At 32.0% G+C, this 16665-nt stretch overlaps 1 protein-coding gene across 5 annotated transcripts in view; it reads left to right on the top strand.

Moving 5' to 3' along the window:
• Window positions 1-15690, top strand: part of cnc (NFE2 like bZIP transcription factor cap-n-collar) — an 88186-nt gene extending 72496 nt beyond the window's left edge. For all 5 annotated transcript variants that reach the window (XM_034323521.2, XM_034323519.2, XM_034323523.2 and 2 more), the window contains 6 exons: window positions 11051-11339; window positions 11794-11942; window positions 12239-12415; window positions 12655-12753; window positions 12941-13305; window positions 13597-15690. In XM_034323521.2, coding sequence (XP_034179412.2) covers window positions 11051-11339; window positions 11794-11942; window positions 12239-12415; window positions 12655-12753; window positions 12941-13305; window positions 13597-13764 — 1247 coding nt within the window. In that variant the 3' untranslated portion in view covers window positions 13765-15690. The remainder of the gene's footprint in view (window positions 1-11050; window positions 11340-11793; window positions 11943-12238; window positions 12416-12654; window positions 12754-12940; window positions 13306-13596) is intronic.
• Window positions 15691-16665: the final 975 nt, after the last annotated feature.

A 16665-nucleotide genomic window follows, 5' to 3' on the forward strand; every position in this document is an offset into this window, starting at 1 on the left:
CAACCTTATTACTTGAATAATTTATTCCTAAAATATTTCAATAAACCCATAATCGAATTTTATTTATACGAAAAATTGTCAAACTTCGGTACACATTTTCTCTGGAATCACTAAGAGCCTTACCTGTACTTTATGGTATGCCAAATATTCCTGAACCATAAAATTTGACTTTCATTGTACCATACGCCATCTGTTCAGGTCAATTCGTCGTGTCGCGACGGTTCGAGGATTCCCGTTTCCTCGTTCGACCCTTAAATAAAAATATTTACAACACGGAACGTGCGGTACACGTTTGCCAAAAAGACAAGAAAAGAAAAGAAAAGAAAAGAAAGTTTCTACAGAACTCCTAATTGAAGAGAGTGAAACCATAATGTCTGTCGAGTGACATCATTTCAGTTTCAGTTCTGAAAGATCTTTGTTTACTTGGAACGCGGTCGTACAGTGGTTGTCAAATCTAATTGTACTTTGTCTATTCGTGATCTAATTATTAGCTTGTTGCAAATTAACCGTTGTCTTTCTTTTAATCTATATGATCCACAATGAAAATTATATTTCCATATGGAAGATTTTTGATTGACTGTTTTTAAATTTTATATTCATTTCTTCAATATTTTACATTTCTTAGGAATAAATTATTTTAAACTTTGAAAAAAAAAAAAAAAGATTTAGCATGTAATCATATTATTATGTTTCATATGTCATCGAATGAAAGTGTAAGCGATGAGAACAGCAGAGTTAACCCTCGGATGGCGGACCATGGAGAGAGCATATTATTTTCATTTTCTAAATTTTACACTGTTCCCTTTAAAATTATTCTTCCAATATTTGAAACGTTTTTATTAAAAAATTATACATTCAATTTTAGATCAACACCCTTATTCCAAGGGTTAATTAAGCTAGTGAACTCCAGACAAAAATTCTAGTTACGCCAATAGTCGCTGGTAACTAAATTTATGATAGTCAACGTGTTTATATCTGTTTTTCATTTTCTACAGTTTTCTCCGGATTACCATACCTATGTCGTTTTTATTTCTTCATAAATACAGACCTGTTGTACACGTGTTCCCAGTTCGGTCTACCAATAGATATACCTGGCTTTAATACTTTTATTACTTCTACAAATTAAAATTTATTTTTTCAGAACCCTAATATAAATAAAAAACTCGTATTATTGAACGAATAGCTATATTCATTATCACATTAATAATTACCACTTAATAAATCATTTTAAGTCTTTTAATTAAAATTCATTTTAAATGATTCGTAAAGAGTCTATACTAGTTGATGAAACATTGTATAGTTTATCTTGCAATATGCTGATAACGTTCAGCCACTTCTCTCTATCTGCCTGATTTTATTTTCTTTTCTTTTCTGTTGCTGTTTTAAGTAATAAGTATCATTCGAAGTGGTAGGTCATCGATTCAACATTGTTGCGCTGATATCATTAACGGTTATCGACTAGAGGACATATGCTCGTATAAAACATCGCGAAACGCTGTTGTTCCAATTTCGTAATATTGTTTTCATTGTACAATCCACATGACGTAGTCGGCTAAATAGCATATGCTATTCAATTCAGCTCAGTATCCCAAGTATCCGACATAACAAACATTAGGCGTTTTCTCGAACATTCCATGCGTTTTGCGCAGGTGTGTCATCTTTCTCTGCATCTCTCGCCAACCCTTACTCACAGATTTCGATGAAACTTTGTGGGTTTATATGTAGAATGATCCGAGACGAGAATAACGGTATGTCTCATCGTTCCCTAATCTCTTCGGGGACGAATTTATTAAGGTCGGAGGATGAGATTGTGTTTTATTTTTCAATTGCCTTTATTCGTACTTAAGGGAAATTAACCATATAATTAATTTTAGAAAAATAATATTTGAAAGTTGGAATACTCTATATTTGGAGGAAGAGGTTGTGTTTTATTTTTCAATTGCCTTTATTCGTACATATAATTAATTTTAGAAAAATAATATTTGGAAGTTGAAGTATTTTATATTTGAATAACAAGTTTGTTATCACCTGTTAATTATTAAAAATCTAATATCTTATCTTAGATATCTTCATTTTCCAATTTAAACTTTCCACTTGTTACCCTGTGCAATTAATATTAGTGCCACTTATAACAAATTTTCTTTAATTATACAGTTATATTAAATTTGTGGTCTGGGTAATTAGTAACGTTCAAGGCGTCTAAGGTGCTAATAGTTAACTCACTTCGACTCACTATCCTCATTCCTCATTACATTAATTTGTTGTTACAAAGTAAATCAAATAAACCGTCAGTAAACCGGCAGTAAATTAATATAATTAATAAATGTAAAATTGGTGACACTCGAACCATTCAATTTTTCCATCATTCGTTGATATACGATATCGCACGTGATAAAATCGCAAATGATTATCGGTTTTGTGATCAAAACAGCTACCAAACATTTCGTCTGACAATCTTTAAAAATAAAAAATATAACACGTGTGCATTCTTTATTAACTTTTTAAGTGCTGATGGCTTAACAGCTCTGTGATGGTCAGTGAATGGGTCAGTGTAATATTTTTTTCTTATTTTCTATCATTTAAGAAATTTTTAATTACAATTAAAAATTTTCATTTATAAAACCCCTTACGCTTTTCAATTGCTTTTGTTTTTCTTAAAATCTTTCTATCAGTCATTAATTCAACCCGTGGAATTTAAATTTAATTTTAACCTTTTCATTTTTATTTTTAAACATTTGACTGTCTGCTTTTATTTGGAACATTTTTATATATGTTTCGTTGATCCGAGTCACGAATGAACCACCACTCACCGTTTGTTTAATAAATATAGATAGCTGTATTAATTTTTTCTTATTTTTCTTGAAATCGTGCTCGGAGTTTCGAGAATTAATTAGGAATCGAAGTATCAAAGTATTATCAGTTCGAGAAAAAATTAAACGAAATATTTTCATTCGATTATAAAGACAGCATTGTGAAGAAAAACATTGTCGTCTGATGCGAAATCAACTCGGAAACCACCGCTATAAATACTTGCGTGTGCGACCGCGTGTGCTTTATTATCACTTGGCGAGGTTTGCGAACAAGATATCGCATCCATATTTGAGATGCTTAGTCACACGACTTTAGTTATTCGAAAGGCTTCGTTTCTACTTCGTCGTGGATGAATTTTAAGAGAGGAAATATGACTTCTGTGTGGGCCAGTAGTGACCCAAAAGTACATCTTTATTTAAGCAAAAAAATGCAACCTTAAAAATTAAACAAAAACAAAAATTAGATTAAAATTAGGGCTATCTTCGTGATCCACCATCCAAGGGTTAAATGGAAGTTTGACTGATTATAAAAATTTCTTGATCTTTAACACACAGTACACTCTAGAAGCATGTGCTTTTTCAATCGTGATCGGAAATCAATCGCTGATCAGCTAATTGAACGCTTAGAGTTAATGATTGAGCACGCGAAGTCGAGTGCGTGGCAGCGGATGTGCTAAGCTGCTAATCTGTCGGTTATATGTATAATAAATCGTTAGAGACTTTGTACTTAATTAAATATTAAAATTTAGTAAATCAGGCAGATTATTATGTAATCAAGAAAAATTGCAAAAATGAAGGCGTTGCTTATGATTTTGCTTCAAAGTGAATGATTTATTTTCGCGATTGTTATATATCTTTTTAATTAACGATAAGATATTTAACAACTCGATAGAACATACTTGCAATTAGATATAATAGAAAGAAGGAAAATCAGTGTTTTGTATGATTGTTACGTCACCATTTTGAAAGACTTAAACATTCTATATTTATTATTATTTCGCAATAAAAATAACTTGCATCTTTACTTCATGAGGCAATCTGAGACTGTCGTCCATCCTTGACAATTTTGTGATGACGCACGTGGTTAGTAGTGAATGACGTACAGTTAGAGCAAAGCTAAACCGATGAAATCATTTTTCCAGAAAATTATCTATTGTATAAGTTGTCTTAACATCTTTATTTTGATATTTAAATACAATCATTTTTTAAATTCTTTGTCATTTGAAAAAATATTTCAAGTAAGATTTATTCTGTTTCGAGGATCCAAATTTTGTACAGGAGTTTAGGTGTCCATTTAAAATTAAAATTAAAAATAAATGAATAAGTTGACATAAATTAGCAGTATAGAATCAGTCTTTATCTTTTAATTTTTGTAACTTAAAGTAAACAAAATCTGAAGTCCATCATTTTGACACGTTTGGTCGTTTAAATGTAAAACGCTTAAAATTGTAATAATGCTGGATATACGTGAGCTGTGTGTTTTAAGCTGCATGTAAAACAGCATGATATGCAAAACAAAAGGGATAATTACGTATGTGCGAGAGATAAGTTTGCCATGGTACACCCACGACTCATGGTGAAAGTACGAATGACTGCTGACTGCATACTTATGTAGTTACGTTTCCTTACACTCTCTTATATTACATAATTACCATAGAGGAACACTTACATTGTATGTAGGCGCAATGAACATGAATTGTTACGTCCGACATATGTAATATTCACTGATCTGATGATTTAGCGTGTGATTCCAAAAGTTTCAATTATAAAATTGATTTAATTAATCTTTTGATATGGAAATAATAATTATTAGGGATATATGCCTAAATTTCTATCATTTTTAAGACAGTTTTTTAAAAATATTTTTTTAAATTCCTTTTCAGCCAAAAGTGGATATCGCGATAAGAAAGTCATTGACGAGTTATTGAAAAATTAATAATTAAATATAGTCGGTTCTCAAGCTCTATTACAAATATAATATATAGAATTTTAATCAAAGTTGTTTTAGTAATGAAATGTATTTACATTTATGCATGATTTAAAGTTCAAGGTCTTACACTTGAAGGTAAAAAAATATGATTTATTCTATTTATGTTTCAAAATAAAGAGACAATTGCCTAATGCTGATTATGTAATTATACAATGTAATTACATTTGCACATTCTGTACATTCACTAAACAACAGTATGACAATATTAATTATTCATGTTATTCTATGACTATGCTCAAGCATGTTGTAATAGCATGTTTAAATACAAAAACGACTCTGCAGTAACAACATTAATCAATTAATTCTGTATTTTTGTGGAACATGAAATATTAATGAATCATGTCATTAACAGAATTAGAATTAGAATTATCAGAATAATGGTAAATTTGAAATTGAAATTCATTAATTTAATTTAATTATATTTAAATTTCAGACAATTTATTACCCATTCTATTTTTTTTTTTTATCATTATAATATATTTTCATTCTTGTTTTTTTTTTTTTTAGTTTTTTTATCTCCCTGTTTGCAACTTAATAAATGTTTAAAGTGATTTGATTAAAAGATTTCTTAAATTATGTTTGAAAGAAAATATTATTTGAAGATATTCTTTCTATTTTGTTGGATAAGCGATGGTACGTAGCATATCACACGGAAGTTTCCAACTTTTTCAGAGCGTGAGTATTTATCAGGAAGGACTCTAAAGTCCAGTCATAGCTGTACGGTGCAAACGATAAACGATGTTTTCAGACCGCGTTGAAACGAATTTGTTCTAAGCAAGGTCAGTTTTGCGCACTGTTCTCTTAAACAGAAATTCCAAATCGAAAAACGAAACTGTGACGTATGAAAAATTTGCTAGAATTTGTTAAATATTTCTGACTCAACGGTACACGAGCATCTCTGTTCTCAGATTCTTCTTAGGCATTTCCTTTCTGTATCAAATAGCACTAACAGATTGCGATGCTACGTTACGTAGTAACTGTTCTTGACATAGTATTTTAAGCCATGTGTTTATACCTATCCCACACGTTAACTTAACGGGTTAACGTGATACATTATCTCTGTGATTTCCTTTTTGCTTTAAATGGTATTGGTAGATTGCAATGATGCATCGCATTGTTCTTGACATAGTAGCTTAAGGTCATATTGAATATTCCACATGTTAACTTAACGGGTTAACATGAGATGTTAATTTTTTTATTTCCTCTTTACTTTTAGTAGTAGCAATACCTAGCACATGCAGGTAATCAACATAGTAGTTTAGAACCATACATCAATACCTATTTCACGCGTCAACACATTGACCGCGACAGTAGAAAGAGCCATGTGTGATCAGACATACTAAACCTGTAATTATTAAAGATATGATGATTTAATTTTCAAATATATACTTTTAAATCAGTATCTTACATTATTAGTGTAATACTGAAACTATTCAAAGTTCGCCTTTTTTCTTCTACTAATTATTCAATTGTAAAAAATTTGAACGTTAACTATATGATTTTATTTTTGCTATAAATAGTACCAGTGCTCCATTACATAGCGAATGTTCCAACCAGTGTTGAACATTAAATATTCATTTCAGAAATGAACTAACCGGATTAACATGAGATGTTAATTTTGTTGGTTTTCGTTTTAATTTCAAACGGTACCAATGCTCCATTCCATAGCAAATGTTCTCATGATTAGACGTAGCGTTTTGAAATGATACATCGACCATTAATCTCTCCCATTAACTTAGCGGATTAACGTAAAACGCTAAGTTTACAATCGATGAACAAATTGTCCAAGGGTACTCAAGCTGATCGTATGAAGAATCGTTGGACACGCGACGCAACTGTACGCCGACGCTCCCACCGTCTAGTTGTCTGTCCAATACCAAAGTGAAAAGTGACGCTAGTCACCAGCCTCTCGAAGCGAGTGGTAACGCCCCGCGTCGGGTCAGCCTCTTTCAGATACGCGCCGCCAACTTTAAGTAGTTATGTTTACGCTCCGTTCGCGATCGAATGCCTATCTTGCGTATCTCGCGATGTCTCGGTAATCGTACGAGTCCGAGGAAACTTGTAATATGTTCGAAGAAAGGAAATCGTCGGATACGATAAGTGTTCGCGTCTGCTGCGATAAACGACTGTTCAACGACGAATCCACACCGGTTATTAAAATTCACCGCTCGTTGACGAACTTTTTTCTCTTTCTTCTGGTGCCGCGATAGGATCGCTGGTGATTCAACTATCGGTGAATGGCGTTTCAATATCAAACACGATATCAGACGAGCGCGGTATGTCCCCGAGTGCAGAAATGCAGAACCATCAAACGCGCCTTCTCTGACACGTTACCTGACAAATTCGACGATTATTTCTGTGTTCGAAAGTGAAGTTAACCTATACGATCGCACGCGCGTGTATATACTTACGCGTGTGTGTGTGTGTGTGTGTGTGTGTGTTGCATCGCTCGTGTGAGCTCGATTAATATGCATCAGCGGGAGGTAGATTCAGTGTGCCGGGGAAGATTGTTGTGAAAGAGAGAAAGGAACAGCTGGCGAAGTAAAGGTGCTAAAGAGTTGGTTACAAACAAGAAAATATTTTGCCACGGATGTTCTCGAACATGTACTCCTACGCGCGCGTACTACCATACCGTGGAAAAGCTGGACAAATAATACCAGTTTCTTAAATGCGACTCTAAGGAGAAACTCGCAAAGATTACTTTGATCGATCGAAACTTTCTTCCAAGTGCATCGAACTATCGAATGAAGCTCTTCAAGAGCTTAAATGGCGACTATGGGAGTTATCGTATATACACCACGTAGGTAATTTTTTCTTCCTTGAGTAAGATTAACGCTCGTTATCGCGGTTTTATCAATGAAATTCGGATTAGAACCGAGCGTCCACTGCATCGCTCCTTCTTCTCTTTGTTTATTGACCCTGACTCGGAAATTCCGCCGAAACTTGTATGAATGGCGATCGAAATTTCGCCGATCGGCTGAACGCAGCGAAGAAAGTTAACCTAACATTGGAATTCGTACGGGCCATGTCACGTGTCCGATATGCCATCGACCTACATGCAGTCCGGATTAATATCGGGGCCAGAATCGAACTATCGCCCGTTTGAACCGTCACGAGACATGAATTACGAGTTGTTCGAATAAGAATGATGATGTTACGTAATCGTTCGTTATTCGATCAAGTAAATTCAAAAGTCCGGTAGCTTATCATTGAAACGAAAACTGCTGCGTCATGACAATTCGACGATTCTTCGCTTACATGCTCGTATTTTTTTTCCTTTTCTTTTTCTTTCCTTTTTTTTTTTTATTTATTGCCGCGTATCACGATCGCTTTAAACGCTGTCGTATATATTTAAGAATATTAAGCGAGCATTGTATAGACGTTGCGAAACATGCGTGCGATTAATAATGACGACAGAGTAATTTATTTACGAGACTTCTTCTTTTTGTTCTTTTTCATACCCTGTTCATTTTGAGTTATCACTTATATAACATTTAATTAACAAGATAAATTGAAACGTACCGTTGCTCATCCGTGAAATGTACTATCAGCACTATACCGAGAAGTAGAATATATTGCAGTGAAGCATTGTATTTCTTTTCTCAAAATTACTCGATAAGGATGAAACGTGATGCCAGGCATGTACGGTTTTGTTGCTGTTGTATGCGCTGAATAATTCTTAGAAACCTGCTATCACTGCACCAGTGTATCTTAATCCGCTTTCGAAGCAATGTTTCGACGTGTATCACCCAGCCAGCTTTGGCGTCACGATGCTTTTTGTTAATATAATGATTTTTAATTACTCGCATTGTTTTTGTGGCAATAAAAGTGTGATATGTGGAATTGGAAGATTTTTAAATTAATCTTATCTAATCTTTTGGATCAATGCGATCTGATGTTAATCATCCGAATGACTACATCGTGGGTATAATTATTTTTTCATACACACGTTCTTTTAAAATAGACGCGTGAAATAGACAATATATTTAGAAAATCACGTTTTTCGTTTGAATATTATGTACAACACCGAGCAAGGTAGACTTCTCTGGGGGAAATGGTACCACCGTTCATGTGTAATTAGTAATTAAATTTTTATAAATTGATATCTTCAAAATTAGAATTTTTGTGTAATGCTTTTTTATTTATATAGTAAATTTTATAATATTTAGTAATTAAATTTTTTTAAATTGATATCTTCAAAATTAGAATTTTTAAAATTCCTCCTTCCAGCTATTTTTTCTAGAAAAGCCCACTGTGCTCTATGCTGTACATATTTTATAGGAATTATATGGAATAGGATTTTAAATAACGTATTTTTTTTTTTTTTTTTTTTTTTAATTCTTAATACATAACTATTTTTATGCGAACAATCGATGGATTTGAAATGTAGTTGATATTAATAGACATGGTTAATCAACGGTACGTCGATCCACGCAACCAGTGGACCTTGAGCCTTCCTGTGTCTTACACTATACAAGTTTTCATTCTGTTTACTATGAAAATCGTATATTTGTCTTATTTTCAACTAATCATTTTGTAATAATGTGTGAATTTGCAAACATTCTTAGTTCAATATTTGCAGTAAAATTGAGAAAACAAGCTATGTTATTAAAACAGCTATATTAATTCCAATTGCGATGTTACTAATAAGTAGTATTAATTCTAGTGTTACTAATACTAATGACTAGGGCCGGCGTGACCTTTTGCGGGGCCTGGTTCCAAAAATTTTTTGGAGCCAGAATACACATTCAAATCCTATACTTAAATTTCACAATAAGGAATTATTTATTATAAATAGAAAGGATGTTACATATATTTTTTGTAAAATGAATATTACATAATTTTTCTCGCTTTTTTCGCCGCAAAATCTTTGATTGTGTCATCAAAATTGATTGAGTTTGCTACTTCGCTTTTTATTGAAAGAATAGCCAGAGATGTAAATCGGTCTTGGCTTATTGATGACTGAAGATAATTTTTTATTAGTTTCAATCGCGAGTTTTTGTAAACCGCGGGGCCTTTCAAAACGCGAGGCCGGGTTCCAGCGAACGCGCTGAACCTGCCTCGCGCCGGCCCTGCTAATGACTGTTAAATATAATTACTAATAACTGATACTAAATGTAGTTGAATTAATATCAACTATAGCTTCATTCCTGATTACATTATTACAAACTTAAATTAATGCTTTACTTTTATAAATAATTTTATTGTTTAATCGAAACAATGAATTTAAGAATATTTTCGTTTTCCCCTGAGTAAACATATTTTTACAGTCTCTGAATGAAAGTCCTATCGTAAATGGTGAAGCTTAAGCACAACAATTACGTGTGTAAACCCGGTTACTGAAAATGTCACGTTTGTGAAGTAAACTTTACGATTAAAAACAAAAAAACTGCTTTTATAATAAATTTTATTTAATTAAAACATACATCATTTTACATGTCAATGTAAATAAAAATTTTTTTCTATTCAAAATTCTCATCAACATTGTTTTGTACATTTTTTATTGATAGAAGGAACTGTTTACTATTATTTCTTCATATATAAAACAGTACACAAATACGAAATAAATCAAAATAAAAAAATAAAAATGAAAATTATGATCGATGCTACTAATTTATTGATGATCCTGTGTTTCTAACCAGGCATGCTTCTTACTCGGAAAATTCTGATTTTACCACGTTAAACGCCACAGTAGAAATAGCGATGTCTAGTCAGACACAAACGATCGAGCGGATTATCGAAGATACTAAAAATTAATTTTTTCATTCTACACTCTGTTGGAATGAAATTTCCTCACGTTGTCTCTTCTTATGCATATGTCTGAGCGGAGTTGAAGGGATGATTTCACCCACTCAGCAGAAGAAATAGTTGTGTAACTCGATGCTTTCTACAATCTTACAAAGTTTCATTCAAATCAGCATTTTCAACTTGAAAGACTAACTTTAAGTCAAGGAAAATAAAAAATTTAATGATATTAATGTTCTAAATGTCCTTCACACTATTTCTTTGACTATTATTTTCCATTGCATAGAACCCTTTTGTTTAAAAAATAGATAGCTTTAACTTTAGATGAAATACTGTGATCTAATTTTTCTATTTAACCCTTCCGACCCTTATACCTCTTTTTAAATTTATTTGACTATATACTACTCGGGTTAAAATGGTTGTGAGTTAAGAATTAAGATATATGAATTTTTAATCATCCTTAATGAACATTTTTCTAATCCATCATTGAAATGATATGTTGCAGGCATGTACACCATGCGTATGTTAGATAATGGTAACAATAACGCTTCTGGTCCAACGGGAGCAGCGGCCTTGTCAGGAGTTCAGCCAGCTGGTGGTACGACTCCATCGGCAACAGGCGTTACGACACTTCCGGGTGTAACAGACGAAAGGATGGATGCATCCAGCGATAGTGCTGTCAGTAGCATGGGCAGCGAGCGTGTACCATCCCTTTCAGATGGCGAATGGATGGAAACTGGATCTAATTCCAGTCATACGCAAGCCGATTCTCATTACACTATGGACTATGCTAGGTATTAATGATTCAATTGTTTTGAAACATTCAAATCACTTCAAAGGAATATTACTTGCTAATTTCACCAATTTATTAACCCTTTGCACTCGAAGGTATTTTTGTTGCAGAGATCATTTCATATTAATTTAATCGCCTTCTTTTCCAAATAAAAATATTTTACTCGTTTCGATTTTATTTAATAAGCATAGACCTTATTTTGCAATGAATTTTTGTTTCAAACACTATTTGTGTTGAATAAAAATTCAACTTCTTTTTTATTTTGATCTTGAAGGATTGACTTATCGAAATAATATCTTTTTTTATTTGATAAATTGATTTGGTAATGCTGAAAATTATAAGCAAATTTTTATTTTCTAAATTTTTCTTTGAGACCTAGATTGTTTCTAGATTAATAAAATTATTTATGTTATAGATATTAAATGTTAATAGTTGTTCTTCCTTTCTGTTTCTAGCAAATTTCGCATGTCATACGATTGTAGCTACTCCGTTTCCGGAAGGAACGCCGGTTCTCCAAGATGTCAAACCGAGCGTTCCATGCCTCCGGTTGCTCAGAAAAAGCATCAAATGTTTGCAAAACGATACTTCCAGGAACAAGGAACTGGTAAGCATATTTTAAATGAAATAATAACCAAGTACTTTACTTCTGCTTTTATTAACCCTTTCGCTACTACGTAAGAATATATATGTGTGCGATATTTGTATACTTTATGCTTAAAATCCTCAAATAATATTAACTGTAACAAATGGGATCTTAAAAACCTCGAAATATAAAATCAACATATTTGTGTTATTATTTATATCGCCTAGGGGGATCCCCCCCCCAGTGGAGGGGATAGAAATCTTGCATATATCCAAGCAATCTTTTCTTACATATATATCCACGTTTTACTGTAATAGGTTCACCTTTGGGAGCCACAGCACATCCGACTACTCCAATGAAGTATGACTACGACTCCCATACAGTTGGTGCTGGTGCTCCAGGAAACGCTTATTCAGGGCCAATCGAGGGTGCTGCTGGACCACAACCGGAAATGAAATACAGCTGTAGCGTAGATTTCACCCGTCATCAATCAGGTAAGAATCTCTTCATTTTTGCATGTATATTATTAAACCTTTGATTCGGTATACAGAGTGGGTAAGCTGTACATTTAAAATAGTAGAAAAAGAATAATGTATCTGCATCAGAAGTGGAGGGCATTTTTTTTTTTTTTAATTCTTTACGATTTTAAAGGTATAGCTTGTCCCAGATACACCATATATTATTTATAGTATTTAGGACACATGTTGAGTAACAATCGTTTTGTTATTTTTAGGACGTTCCGCTATAGAACACGTCCATCATAATCACACGTATCATTTACCCGCGGAAAGTTCCGGATCTCTTCAGCGTCCTGTCTCCCGTGATAAAAAAGGTAAGCTTTATTAGTATATCTTGCTATAGGGAAGATTTGGTAGGATAAACACTTTGGAGAAAAAAGGCGTGTAGGGTAAAATAAATAAAATTTTAATAGATCCCATTATACAATTCAACAAATTTAATTAAAAAATATTTATCCCTTACTGAACCAATAATTTACTCTACTCTCCTTGTTTGTTTAGTACGCAAAAGCGAGGGCGAGGAACATTTAACGAGGGACGAAAAGAGAGCCAGAGCGTTGAACGTGCCCATTCCAGTAAACGATATTATTAATCTTCCTATGGACGAATTTAACGAACGTCTTAGCAAATACGATCTCAGTGAAGCTCAATTATCTTTGATACGTGACATCAGAAGACGAGGCAAGAATAAAGTAGCCGCTCAAAATTGTCGTAAACGTAAACTAGATCAAATCATAAGCCTAGCCGATGAAGTGAAAGAGATGAGGGACCGGAAGATGAGACTCATCCGTGAACGAGAGTTCATGCTCATTGAAAGGCAACGTGTTAAGGATAAATTTAGTCAACTTTATCGTCATGTGTTTCAAGTTAGTATATAACTTTATTCTCATTCATTACACCATTTATTTTAACCCTTTTACTACTATGAACGACTATTGAGGATATAATAAAATATTTAAAATCTCACTGTCTTTAGTAAAGCATAAACGTTAATGTTAACTTATATAAAGTTTGGTAAATAAGAATAATTAAAATCTGTACAAATTTTTATTTAGAGTTAAATAAATGTAGGACTTTATAGCTTCAGCAGTATAATAAAATTCTCGTTCATTCCAAATGAAGAATGTAAATTGATAACTGTATTATTTAATGTTTAGTCTCTGAGAGATCCTGATGGCAATCAATATCATCCATACGAATATAGTCTTCAGCAATCGGCTGATGGAAATGTGTTGTTAGTGCCAAGGAATCAAACGAATCCTCATCATCCTCGTTCCACGACGATGGAACCGAAAACGAAACCTGATCCTGAACACAAGGAATGAAGCTATCATGGAATCACGTTTAAAAACGTTTGATTAGACAAATTTTCTTGATACGGTGATCGCACTTAAAAGTATCCTGACAGATGTACGCGGTGCTAAGAAGAAAACACTTTTACAGTTTTAAGTACAATAAAATAAATGAAAGGTTCATCTTGAAAGAAGCTTGGTTGCTAATATTTTGCATCATGTTCGACTAAACAACGAAATTTTTTAGATATTTCAGAGACTCGTATCGATTCATGCTTTTCTTTAAGATAATCACCAAACATAGAAATACTGATTGTACATATAGTAATATTGCATAAAGAAATCAAAACACTACACAAATAGAAGAAAAGTAAATAACACTCTGAAAATTTGTTATATTTAAATAAAATGACTTTATTTATTATTTCGAACAGTGATATAAACATGAGTATACGTTTAATGTTTCCCAAAAAATGTAGTACCATATAGAATACATTTTTCATTTCTTTTTCTATTAAAACTCAAGGGAACAGTTATAATATTCTAATTCAATTAATGTTGTCGTATTTGGGAGCTTCGCGATGATTTTAATTAATCATTATGACTTCTCGGGTTTCCATCGTGTTGGTGTTTTGGTTGCTTACCCAATACAACCGAAACATCAAGTTATGTTATTCTGATTTTCTTATGTTTTGTTGTTCTTTTTCCTTTGAAATATACAGGTGATGATTTTTAATTTTTTAAACCATGCATATATAGAAGTACGTTTATTAGGTGCGTCGTTTATTGAAAAGTTTAACACATCTCTTTCAGTTATTTCATCTATGTATACATTATACATGATTTAATCGATATGTAAGTGACATAGATGTTAAGTGTTTAAGATCGTATTGAAGTGTGATTAATTAAAAGAATCTTAATCGAATGACGTTACTTCCAAAATTATTAAACTTGCCAAACATCATATTGTATTGATAAAGGTACATAGAGCGCTGTCATGAGTCTGTTGTACACGACTCAATGCAAGTAAAGTAAAAAAACAATTATATAATAATGCCAGTAAAATAAATAATTTTATTGCTTTAAATTGTTCGTAACTTGATGACAAAAATGTCAATAAGGTGTAATGCAGAATTAGATTTGCATTTAAATTGGAAATTAAATGAAAAGAACAATCGAAATGATAAAAGGCAAATGTCAGAAACCTTGAATGTTATACATTGTTCGATGAACTACTTAATATACTGTACAAAAACTGTTCCAAAAATATTACATTTCAGTCCATACAAGTATATATATCAACAATCAACTGTAATATACAATGATGAAAATATAGAGTAAATAATGTGACTATGTGCATACTTTTAAAGCGATGTGTTGTGTACTGTTACAATATTAATAATAGTATTGATTAAAATACGAACAGACGTAATAAATACACATATTTTTATAAAATAAGAAACGAGTAAAGTTCAGGTATGTCACATTTGCCTTTATATGTATATATTAATGTAGTTAGAATAATTTTCTATAAATATTATATATATAAATAAATATATAGAGAGAACATATGAATGTATGTACACGCATATATGTATGTATATATGCGTATATACAGACACGTTATTACGATAAAAATAATTGAAAAGGATATGCTGTTTATGCCGACAATTTATAACAGTCAACTCTTTATTAACATTTACATACACAATTGTATTTATACTATTGGGTGTAGGCTGCCTTTACATACTGTACTTAGCGAGCGGAGACCACGTTGTTAAGAAGAACTATCATAAAAAAAAAAGAATAATTTATAATTACTCTGTTCGTGGACTGTACAAACGAACCAGATTTATATGAACCTTCGATTTTATCCGATCATATTTTAAGATCTTTCATGTCATTAAATTTCTATATTGTATAAATAAAGCTGAATAAACCTTTGGGGAAAGTACTGTATATAGTGTGGTATCATATGTGCATAATATTTATCCTAACATTGTTTCAGGAAAATGAGAAACTGCAGTACTACAAAAATATAGTATTGTAGCAATATCAACGTAACGTGCATAAGTATAAATAACTATTTTGTTTGCAAAAGTTATGCGAAGCTTGTTTACTTTGTCAAAGTTTAAAATTGAATGAAAAATCTTTAAATACCATAACAGTATATATTTGGACATGTTAAATCTGAGTATGTATACGTATACATATATACATATATAGATATTTATATTCACAAAGTGTTACAAACAGTATATATTAATAAATTTTTGTAAAACAAATCAGACATACATTATGTATTCTCATGTCTATATGCATACAAAATATTTTAATTACAGATCACTTAATAGATGCGTGAAATTGTTCAACAGAAAACATAAAACACCAAATTTAAATGAAGTATACATATATTAGTACCTATTAAAGCTATGCAATTTTATACAAATTTTTAATATATTATGTTTACATTAAAATGCTAATTACAATGCTGATTACTCTGTATTCTGATATTAACTATATACATACATACCAGTTAATATCACATTTAAATTGGTGCAGCTCAATAATTATTGTACTGTAATTCAATAAAAGTGTAAGAATTATAAAATTGTAATATTTGTGAAATATATGATCAGTGACTACAGATATAAAAAGACTGGAAAGCCTTTGTTTTTAAGGGGTCAAATCTTTTTTAGAAATCAGTCAAAATTAGTACAAGACTTGAAAATTACTAACATAACCGTTCGACAAACGAAATTTTAGAAAGACCGCCATAAATAGTATCTTTTTGAATGATATTTTGAAAGTTTTTGTAACAAATTTGTTTAAGTTTATTCAAAACTTCATCTTTATACGCTTGCTCGTGAAAGGTTCATTTCACTGGTCGAACAAAACGCCATATTAATACTATTTAAATGTTCCAACCAATCG

Source organism: Osmia lignaria, chromosome 11 (genome assembly GCF_051020975.1).
Source record: "Osmia lignaria lignaria isolate PbOS001 chromosome 11, iyOsmLign1, whole genome shotgun sequence".
Classification (NCBI taxonomy): Eukaryota; Metazoa; Arthropoda; class Insecta; order Hymenoptera; family Megachilidae; genus Osmia; species Osmia lignaria.